This window comes from Sturnus vulgaris, chromosome 18 (assembly GCF_052056855.1).
Source record: "Sturnus vulgaris isolate bStuVul1 chromosome 18, bStuVul1.hap1, whole genome shotgun sequence".
NCBI classification, from domain to species: domain Eukaryota; kingdom Metazoa; phylum Chordata; class Aves; order Passeriformes; family Sturnidae; genus Sturnus; species Sturnus vulgaris.
The window spans coordinates 12,266,757-12,277,403 of NC_142260.1; the positions used below are offsets into that span (position 1 = coordinate 12,266,757).

The 10,647-nt window shown below is 40.6% G+C and overlaps 1 protein-coding gene across 4 annotated transcripts; it reads right to left on the minus strand.

Moving 5' to 3' along the window:
- Positions 1 to 200: 200 nt before the first annotated feature.
- On the minus strand, positions 201 to 7,960 carry ARL14EP (ARF like GTPase 14 effector protein). Of its 4 annotated transcripts, XM_088175700.1 has the most exons (6): positions 7,826 to 7,960; positions 7,410 to 7,546; positions 5,730 to 5,915; positions 3,876 to 4,382; positions 2,802 to 2,932; positions 201 to 1,965 (listed from the first exon to the last, which is right to left on the minus strand). In XM_088175700.1, exons 4-6 carry the CDS (start codon positions 4,296 to 4,298, stop codon positions 1,737 to 1,739), a joined length of 783 nt encoding a protein of 260 aa, XP_088031826.1. In that variant the 5' UTR covers positions 4,299 to 4,382; positions 5,730 to 5,915; positions 7,410 to 7,546; positions 7,826 to 7,960; the 3' UTR covers positions 201 to 1,736. The 4 variants fall into 4 exon arrangements, with proteins under 4 accessions (XP_088031826.1, XP_014740085.1, XP_088031827.1 ...); XM_014884599.2 differs by lacking the exon at positions 5,730 to 5,915; XM_088175701.1 differs by lacking the exons at positions 5,730 to 5,915; positions 7,410 to 7,546 and having other exon boundaries at positions 7,826 to 7,952.
- Positions 7,961 to 10,647: the final 2,687 nt, after the last annotated feature.

Genomic DNA, 10,647 nt, shown 5'->3' on the forward strand with positions numbered 1-10,647 from the left:
TTCTGGTAGGAAACAACTGTTTTATTTGGGAAAGTAATCACCTGATAGTGCATCTGAATGTACTAACTTTGCACAGACTTAATGGAGATGGAGAAATACAGTTCTAATAATGAGATGCTCTAGGCAACTTAAGTTTCTGGTAATTACTGAATCCAAAATCTGGCTGTGGACCTGAAGAGGTTACACTCATCACACACATGGAAGCCTGTTAAGTTTATTAACAGCAGGTACTGCCAACTCTGGTCTAATTAAAAAAAATAATAAACACACATAAGTGACACAACTCAAGAAGCTTTTCCCCTCTCACTCTCCTGGAAGTTACCTGTTTATATTTCCATCTAATTCAAAAGATTGCTTAAGATATGAAACAGTGAGAGACATCCACTACAACAACTGCCAATGCTCTGACAAATAAAAAAAAGCATCTGATTATTTTTTAACAGATTTAATAAAACTCAATGCTTATACTCCAGTAGAACCAGCAGATGTCAGCATAACTCAAAGCATAACTTTGGATTTTGGCAATGCAACATTCATGACACTTAACCAGAACAGAAAAAAATCTGCTGAGCACATAGCAAGATCATACAATTTCATTGAGTAAGTCTTCAAGAAGTTAACAGTACTATTAAAAAAATGCAACCCAACAAGCATGTAGATCTTCCAAGTCATCAAATAATTGGAAATTTATACAAAATACAACAAAAATGCGAAGAAAAATAATGTTACTAAGACTTCATTAATAAAAATATTTTCAATAAGTCTTGTTAGAGTGTGGAAGTTTAATATTATGATGACAGATAACGTATCACCCAAAGATACTTTCCATTCATCTGGGTTTTTTTGATAACAGTCTAGATAACCTTGGTTTGGAAACACTCAAGTTCATTTCAGCTGCATATAAACCTTTAAAACCAGTAAAGAGAACTAAACAGGGAGAAGGCTATTGAAAAACTGGCTCAGTCCAATTACAGACTGATAACAGAGCAAAATTATTTTAATTTTGTACAACAGAAACCAACAAAGTAATCACAATTACTTGTGAAATTAGCCCTGACAGGTTAATTTCAGTATTTTAATATTAATTAATATTAAATTAATTCGTTTGAATTAATATGAATTAATATTCTTATGAATTCATAAGGACAACTTGATCTCAAATCCCAGTAACTGGGATGAGATCTGAACACCTAAATGCTTTTGATAGCTTTATAAGTGAACAGGATTGGATTTATCAGATGTAGCTTCAATACCCTGTAGAAGATATAATATTCACTATTAATACTAGAAAGACAGCTTTATTAATACTACATATAAATTCAATTAGAACTTTCATGGCATTTCACATAGAACAGATTAAAACCTATGGGATCCTGAATTTGAGAAGGAGAAATGAGAGATACATGGAGATGGTACATTCTACAAAACAATATAAGAAAGAACAGTGACTCAGGATAGTTCACATTAGAATTTAGCACCCTGTGCTTGAATACAGTTGCTCAGTGAGATCTTACCTACATGACTAAGAAGCCCTAGTACAAGGCAGACTCAAGTGTGAAAAACCAGCAATGTGGTTTTGTCCCTAATAACACTGAAAACCATTGTGAAAGTGAGCACATTCATCACGTGGATCGTAGCAAATTCCAACAGCTTCCATTAAATTACCAAATGCTGAACGTGCTGTGTGTAGTCCAAGCACGGACCACAGAGTCAGGATGAAACAATGCACACCCACACTACCCAACGTGCTTGTTTCTGATGATCTCTCCTCCCTCTATCTCGATCTGCTCGTAGAGCCACTTGCGGTCGCAGCGACATTCCGTGCCGCACTTGTTGGAGCCGCACTTGGGGCAGGCGTAGAAGCAGCCCAGGCAATCTTCGTCCAGGCAGTCACACAGGTCCATCCCGCTCAACAGCAGCAGGCCCTGGCTGTCGTACACTTTACTCTTGGCTGGTATCACCTGCCTGCACAATGAACAACAACACGTGTTTGCCATGTTAAAACCCGCTTATTCTTTTGATGCTAAGCTGCTCAATTTGTGGAGGGAAGTTTGCTTTCTTCAGGTGTTCACTCTGTCACTGTTCATTTCAAAGATATACATACCTGACTGTATCTGATAACGTTTTTCAGTCCTAATTGTACCTCCACTGTGCCCAGACTAAGCAGAAGAAACAGAGGGAAGGATGTGCAACTGGTGAGCAGCACATTTCGTGTCTGTTTCTGTCTGGTATAGTTACATTTAGGTGGAGAGCAGGGGCAATGCATTAATGTGATATTTCTTGCATATTTTGCTAAATAGAAAATGTTTCTTTATTTTTTTTTTTAAATCAGTCACATTAGAAAGTTGTAACTCGTTATCCAGTATTATACAATATGGATAGTAACTTTGTAATTCAAAAGGAAGGTAAGGTCCTAACTTGCACACTTTTGTTTACCAAGTGTAACTGCTGAGTTTACAGAACGATGCTAATCAATATTTTAAGTGTAGCCTACTTCATCTTACTATATTCAAATTTATCTTATCAGAATTTCAGTTTATGCATGTATTAATAATGACATCTATGGTCTGGTAGTATTGTGCCTCACAAACACCATTTTGTGTTTGCCTGAAATATGAACTGTAAGCTAATACTTTATCTTCTCTTTCATTTATCTCAGGAATGAGTGATCTTCAACATCCCTAAAACCAAGAACTCAATCCATACACGCACAAACATCCACATAAATAATGTTACAGGCTGACCATCAAGCCTATTTTATTTTCAAATGAAAGTTAATGTAAATACAACTAACAAATTACCTGTCTGAATTAAACATTGATATTTTTGTTTGCAGCCTTCTTTTTTCCCTTTTACTGGTCTCTGGAGTGAATTCAGTCTGTCGTCCTGGGTTAGCAAACTGGAGTGACTTTAAAGCCTTAGCTGTACGCCCCTGAAGAGAAAGAAAATGTCAATTATAACTACAAATCTAAATTCCTAGGAAAATATCCAGCCAAGGATATTGTAACAACCTAAATGAATTCTTGACCTATGAGTCTATGATTTCCCAGTAGAAACAACTTAAGTCTTAAAATTTTTATGCTGGAGAACTATACCTGTCTCTGACCCCAGCAACACAAGCTTTGTATTAGCAGTTTTAATCAATGCTTTCAAATCATCCTCCTGTCAGCCTCCTAACGATACTGACATGTAATTGAAAAATACAGCTGGGGAACAGCTCCTAGAATGCAACTCCTCTTTGCTCAGGGTTCATACAGACAAACTCTTGCTGTTTTGGTTGCCCACACCACAGATTCCCTGTGCACAAACTGAACAATGCATCCAGCAAGGCACCAGGCACATTCTGAGCTCAGCACCTGGAGAACTCTCCTCCCACACCCGGGCATCACTGCCCCTGACCAAATGCCATGGCCTTCATAGCCCAGACACCACAACACAAGTACACTTAATTCACCTCAGTGCAGGTTCATTTCGTAATGAACTGCAAAAGGAAACACCTTTTTTTTCCTTTTTGTTTTTAACTGAAGAGACATCTTTAGGAGCAACTTTTGCAGTGTTCAGTTTCAAGCACAGGAGTTTGTTGTTTAAAATACCAGCAGCAGTCTGGTATTTACATGAATTTATGAGTCAGTCGCCCTAACAGGCACAATTTTTTCAAAACTTAAGACGCCATATTATTTAACTAGAGAAGATTTTTAAGGTTCTCCAAAATGAAGGTTTAAATACAGTAAACTCCTGCACATCTAAAAGACTACATCCTTTCTTATTTCTGTGAGAGAAAAGTTTACATAGTAATTTCTTTATGTAGTAGTTATATGAACCCTTAACAGCTTGCAGAGTACAGAGGGGATGGGAAAACTGATCCATATACATACATCTGGATCAAGTTTTCTTCTTTGTCGCTCCTCAGGCTCCACATCCACACTTCCATTTATTATCTGCATACATTTGGGACAAAGCTTCCAACCAGGAACAAACTGTCTTCCAAACTTGGCACTTAGAAAAGCTGCATCATCTAAGTCAATTGCTCGCAAGTTTTTCTTTGATAGTTTTCTGTGTATGTTAAAGGGATCACAACAGGATTTTTGTAAGTCTTCAAATCTTTCAATGTAAATTTTTGCATGGTGGAAGCAGATTGTGTTGTTCTCTGACAGAGTTATTCCAGTCCTAAGCTGAAGCAGCAGGAGGTCAGATGAAGAAATATCTTGTTTATTCTTGAAGCCAGTGTGACGGGTGTAATAGGTCTTATGGCATTCGCTGGTAGCTTGAAGCTGAACTCCAACTGAACAAGGATCCATTTTACTGTATCAGAACAACTTATTTCATTTATTTTGCCTAAAATGAATTCTTTGAAGCCTTTAGGATTTTCTGTGAAGATCACTCTAGAGAAAGCATTAAAATCAATCAGATTCACAGTGCAAACTTTTATCCATAAGCCTGACATACTGGATTTAAGTAATTTAAAAAACATGTAAAGAAATTACAGTCTTCTAGTTCAGATAAAACTAAAAAGATACTGATTTTATTCTAGAATTAAACCATGCATCTTCTATTCCTTTCAGAAGCTTTATAACTTTTTTTTCTAAAGTATCTATTCAAAATGTTTAGAAGCATTTCTTTCTCAAAAGCAATCTGAGAGCAAAGTACAAGGTGGATGAATTGTTCAGCAGCCTGCTCTGGTCATTGGTTTTCCTGGGGACTCCCTCTCTTGGGACAATCCCTGCTAGTCAAGACCTGAATGCCCACAGAAGGAGACTGCTGATGGATAAACAATTCACTTATCCTGTGTCCAAGGAGTTTCTAAGGGAGGAAAAAAGCTGCAGAAGGTAGGCTGCACAGGCTGGCTGAGCCATTCCCATCCAGCAGCACTTTCCTGTATGTTTTTCCCATGTGCATCAAGTGCAGGTCAACACCCGGGATGAACGTGAGCCTTTCCCAGAGCCAGTCTGGGCTAGGCACGAAGATTGGCAGTTCCAGAAGTGTGCAGTTTTGGGGCCATGTGGCCTTCTGTTGGGCAGTTATTATATAGTTATACACTAATACCAAATAAAATTACCAAATGCCAAGTGAGCCACTGCACCCTGGCCGTAACAGACCAGAGCCTGAGCCCATCTTGCACTAAAAAACCACATAAAAACCAAACTTCTACCAAAAGAAAGGAATCACTTGTTCTCAAATCCTCCAAGAATCCTAATTACAATGAGTGTAGCTTAATTGGGATGTTTATGTTCACCTACACCCTATTCTGCAAAGACAAAACCCCAAAAAATGGAAAAGCAGTGTACTGGTTGTGTCTGGGACAGAGTTAAATTCTTCACAGTAGCTGGAGTGGGGCCGTGTTTTGGATTTTTGACCAAAACAGTGTTGATAACATGCTGATGTTTTGGCAGGGCTTACACAGCATCACAGCCTTTTCTGCCCCTCACCCTGCCAGAGAAGGGCAGGGGGTACACAAGAAGCTGGGAAGGATTGGAGCCAGGCCAGCTGACCCCAAGGGAGCCAAAGGATATTCCAGAGCATATGGCCTCGTGCTCAGCACTGAAGTGGAGGCTGGTGGGGAAGGCTTGCTGAGCAATTGTTTTCACTTGCACTGCTTCTTTTTTTCTTGGTTTTACTTTCTGCTCTCTTTGATTGTTGTTGTTTTTTTTTTTTTAAATTTTCCTTACAATATTTTTTAAAACATCTTTTCATTATTAAGCTGTTTTTATCTCAACCCCCAACTTTCTCACCTTTATCCTTCTGGTCCTCCCCCAGGGAGGGGGGTGAGTGAATGGCTATGTGGTGCTTAGTTGCCAGCTGGGGTGAAACCACAACACACATTTATTTGTTCTAAACACTGAGCATGGTAACATGGCCTTTTAATCAATAAAAGTATCTAAAGTTGTCCAGTGCTAAAGAGTCTGGGATTCTACTTTCTGTAAAATAAAATCAAATGGCATCATGTACAACCTAATGACATGAAAAAAAATGTGTAAGTTTAGCCAATACATAAAAATATAAACACAGCAGTGCAAGAGCTTAAAAGAGGATAGTAAGCCAATAGGATTTTTAGAATTAATCTGAAAACCCACTAGTTGGAGCATTTTTGCAGCAGAAATACTCTTGACTGCAATACTTAGTTTTTCTGAAGCAGATGTTTATATCAGCTTATATGAAGCTATTACACATTTCTACACATTAAACTGTATGCACAGTAATTGAAAGATCTTGCATAGGACGTGATATTTTTCTAGTGATTTAACTGATGCAAATATTAATCATCTGAGAGGTTCTACATGGGCCAGTAAACTTATCTGAAAATGCAATTTTATATGTGATTTGAGACACAATTGATTATAACTGAATGGCCATTTTTAAACAAGTTTTCTCAGCCTATTGTTAGGAATGCTGCAACTTTCACATTTAGATTAAAGTAAGAAAAATAGAGGCACAAAATATCCTGAATGTAGAGGCACTACATAAAATGCTTCAAATCTCAGTTTGCAGAAAAGAATGCATGTGTTTCATTCTGAAAACAAGGCAACCTCGGTTCTGGTTTTTTCAAGTGATGTGAAAATACAAAGACTTGAGTATTCTAATACTTAACACTGATTTCTCAGGTCAAAACCTAAATCCTGTATTTTTAGGGCTAGACCTAGTGTACTCCTAAGTTGCTCGGTCATCTGACCTCTTCTTCACTCAAATTTCTGTAGGCTGAGTTAACTCCTGAAGTTTTGAGCATTTAAGATCTGCACTGAATAATACACACAAGAAAGGCAGACGTCAATGAAATTTTAAAAATTCTTATCTTCAGTGGCTGCTGAGCACCGACTGTGGGAACTTTCACTACACAGAAGTTCCAGTGCCTTTGCCTATTGATGCACTTCTACTGCAACACTGACTTTGAATGAATTTTTAATCTTTTTCCAAAAGACCACCTATCAGACTTCACCATCCTAGTGAACCAGCTCCAATTATAATTAATCCTTTTTTATTAGCTGCACAAAGTTTGTGTTTCAAGCCAAGGTAACTGTTAATGATCAAAGTTCACTGTAGCCGAGTTAGCATTTTAACAGCAGTTTAGGTAATACCAAATAACTTTACTCGAAGTCTGTTATACGCATCAAGTCTGCTTCAAGTGCTCACGAGCATTTTGATTCCTGCTGTGGAAAGTGGGGTTTGTATGTGTGGCTGAAACACCTGGTCAATATATAAGTGATGGTCTGAATTTTCAAAATTTATACATGGATTATAAGTCAGGACTCTAGGAACATGTTCTTATTGAGAAACTCAATCTGTCTTCTAAAGAAAAAACAAGCCAACCAGAAAATTATTACAATGCTATCCCTGTGAGGTCTCTGTTTTGACCGCTGACTATGCTGTGTGATATTCCCTATATTGAACTGCAGAAGAGCACAGGGGTCTGTCACCTCGATTTGTTCAAATGACAGTACTGCTGACGGAACGTAGGGATCTCATCCACAGGAATCTTTGGTGGAAGCTTCAGCGCGTTTTTCCTCTGCTCCCCTTGGGAGAAGCACACGGCTGCTTTTCCTGTGAACTCTCCCTGGCGGAAAGAGGAAAGCGCTTGAAAGCCCAAACCCCGTGGTTTGTACCTTGTGCAATGATTAGCCAGCGCTCACAGTACCAAACGCCACAGCCCGGAGGAAAGGCTCCATGAGGGGCAGCACAGCGGAGCCCAGAGCGGAGCACTGGCAAGGAAGAACCTGTCCCACACGGGCAGCGCTGGCCTAAAACTGTCCCGGGGAAAGAAAGGCCCGGCCCTTCCACTGCCGGACGCGCTCCCCGGTACCTCCCCGCGGGCTGTGTCCCTCCGTGCCGGTACCTCTCCGCGGTGTCTGTCTGTCCCTCCGTGCGGGCCGTGTCCCGCCGTGCCGGTGCCGGTGGCAGTCCCGGTCCGGGCGCGTGGGCCCGTCCCCGGCCCCTCACCACAGAGCCTGGGGGAGCGGGGCGGCACTTCCGGCCGGCGGGCTGCGACAGCGACACCTGCCGGTGGGGAGGGGGCAGCCCCGGGCAGCGGGGCCCGGCGCTTCCCGGCGCTTCCCGGCGCTTCCCGGCGCTTCCCGGTGTTTCCCGGTGTTTCCCGGCGCTTCCCGGTATGGGCGGCGAAGCCGGGGCCGGCGCTGAGCGAACGCCCCCGGCGGCGGCCGGTGAGCGGAAGGCCGCGGCCCACCGCAGGCTCCGCCGGGCTGGAGTGCGGCTGAGGGAGTCCGGCACTGGGGGCTCGGGAGTTCCCTGTGCTATCCCGGGAGTTCCCTGTGCTATCCCGGGAGTGCCCTGTGCTGTTCCAGGAGTGCCCTGTGCTATCCCGGGAGTGCCCTGTGCTATCCCGGGAGTGCCCTGTGCTATCCCGGGAGTTCCCTGTGCTGTTCCAGGAGTTCCCTGTGCTATCCAGGAGTTCCCTGTGCTATCCCCAAGTCCCTCAGACACTGTTTCGTACCTCACCCCGGCCCCAAAATCAGTCCTTACCAAAACTGTTCTTCTTTTAAAATAAAGCCAAGCCCTCTCAAATCTGTTGTTTCATTTAGGGGAAAAACTCAACATGGTCTTTTAGTCACCAGAATGTCTCTCAAAAGTCTGTTGGTTTGTTGGGTTTGGGTTTTTTAGTTGGTTGGCTTTTAAAAATAAATGTGTTCAAGAGGCGCCAGGGTGATGTGGTGGTTTAGGGGTTATGCTGGGATAATCTTGAAGGTCTCTTCTAGCCTTGATGCTCCTATGAATAGCTTCAGGACAAGAATGGATTTATCAGGGAGGAGGTGTGAAATTTTGACCCCCCTTCATTTGATCCATGTCTAGGTAGTGACAGCACACCCTAATTATTTTTTGAGTTTTTAGAACAAAAGTACTAAACAGATCACAGTTGCCCTAATAAGTACCTTAAATTTATAATCCTAGTTTTGAATTATGATGGTGTTAGTGATATCTAAAAGAAAGCCTTAAATTACCTCTCAGTGCCCACACAAGGGTTTTGTTGGTTTAACTAAATAATTGCTATCTGGCTTTCCAACAGATCTCCAGTGGATGTTAATAGTTAGAAAGCTGAATCTTAGGGCAAATACAGAAAGGCATGGCAAGAACCCCGAAAAAGAATTTTAGTGAGACATAGAAACTGGCGTAAGTAACAGAACAATGAATTCCTTGGGGTTTCACACAGCTTTGCTGACACCTAGTTCTAAGCAAATCATTTGGGGCTGAGATGAGGCAGCAATTTGGGTAATATTCAAGCTAAGCTTGAATAGTCACAAATATTTGGGTATAGAGTTAGGTGCTCTCTTGAGATCTAGCAGTACTTTTTTATGACTTTGGTATATTTTTGCTATGTTTTATATATTAGAAAATGAAGTACTGAAGTCAACTGGACGCATGGAGTAGAAACATCACAAAAGACCAAAAGCAGCAAAGTGGTTTTTGTTTGGATTTTTTTACAGTCTGTTATTTACAGTAGCCTTTGTCAGTACTGGAAAAGAGATTAGGAAGAGAATCTTTTCATATAGAAATATGACACTGAGATTCCCTTTAGAATCAAGACTATAAGTCAGGATATCTTTTCACCTAACTTTTTGAACAATGTTGAAGAATTGGTGGGATTGTGGTCTGAAAATAATTAAAAGCCTATGGAGAAATTATTTTATCCTTGCTTCAGGAGATCCCCAGGGTTCTAAAGCATGGGAATGTAAAGCTTTAATATGTGGGAGTAATAGCATGTAGGTTGTGCCGTTTGCTGTTTCTCCATCTGGCCATTAAAGAAAACCATTATAAAGTCCATATATATAGCTTAAGTCATGCTCAGTGATGACAGAGAGACTGTGAAGTGCTATCATTCAGGAAAGCTTCGGTAAGGCTGCTTCTGCTGACTTGTGTGGCTTAGGATGAAATATGTGCAGTTAATGAAGGGGAATAATTCATGAGAGGAGATATTTGAGTTACAGGTTGTGACATCAATTTGTATTACATAAATATAGGAAGAGCAGTGAAGTGTATTCACTTTTTCAGTGTTAGTGTCAATATGTGAGGCTGACTGTATAGGGCTGGTTTCAGATTTTCTGGGAATTAACTTGTAACAAATCTGCCAGCCATGGATTTGGACTGGTTTTGGTTGATCACATTAGCTTTCCTCTGTGTAAACGGAACGGTGCCTTAATGAGGGAGAGCTTTGGGATTTAGAATAAAAGATTCTAGATATGAAGAATCAAGGGTAACAGGAATAGAAGCCAGATAGGTGTGGTAGAAATATCCTCATGTGTTCTGGAATTTAAATTTGTTTCTCTGCCAATGCAGGTTGACTCCATATACCATTTTCACTCATAAGGGCATCTGAAAGCTGTCAAAGCTCATGCTGCAAAGGAATATGTATGTCAATGTAATTTTTAATGGATTTTGTGTTGAACAGTGGCAGAAGTTCTACTCTCTCCAGTTTGTGTCTGCTCACTAAGAGTCAGTAATTCATGTGTCTCTCTCACGTGTAAAAACTGAATAAAGCAGTATTGACATATATCATCACTTTAAAATTGCTGTGTTTTTCCATTGCCCTGATTTCCAGAGCTTAAAGCAGTGACAGATTTGTTACTGACCTGCAAAAAACATTGTGATAGAAGAAAAGTATTTGTAACTGTATTCAATATAGTGTAAATTCCAGGTAGCTCACCT

Excerpts from the sequence above, each read along its gene's own strand:
- ARL14EP (XM_014884599.2), bottom strand. The coding sequence starts at position 4,298 with ATGGATCCTTGTTCAGTTGGAGTTCAGCTTCAAGCTACCAGCGAATGC. Across the intron at positions 2,933-3,875 it reads GAAGAAAACTTGATCCAGAT|GGGCGTACAGCTAAGGCTTT; the intron begins GTATGTATATGG and ends CTTTCTCTTCAG. Across the intron at positions 1,966-2,801 it reads TCAATGTTTAATTCAGACAG|GCAGGTGATACCAGCCAAGA; the intron begins GTAATTTGTTAG and ends TTCATTGTGCAG.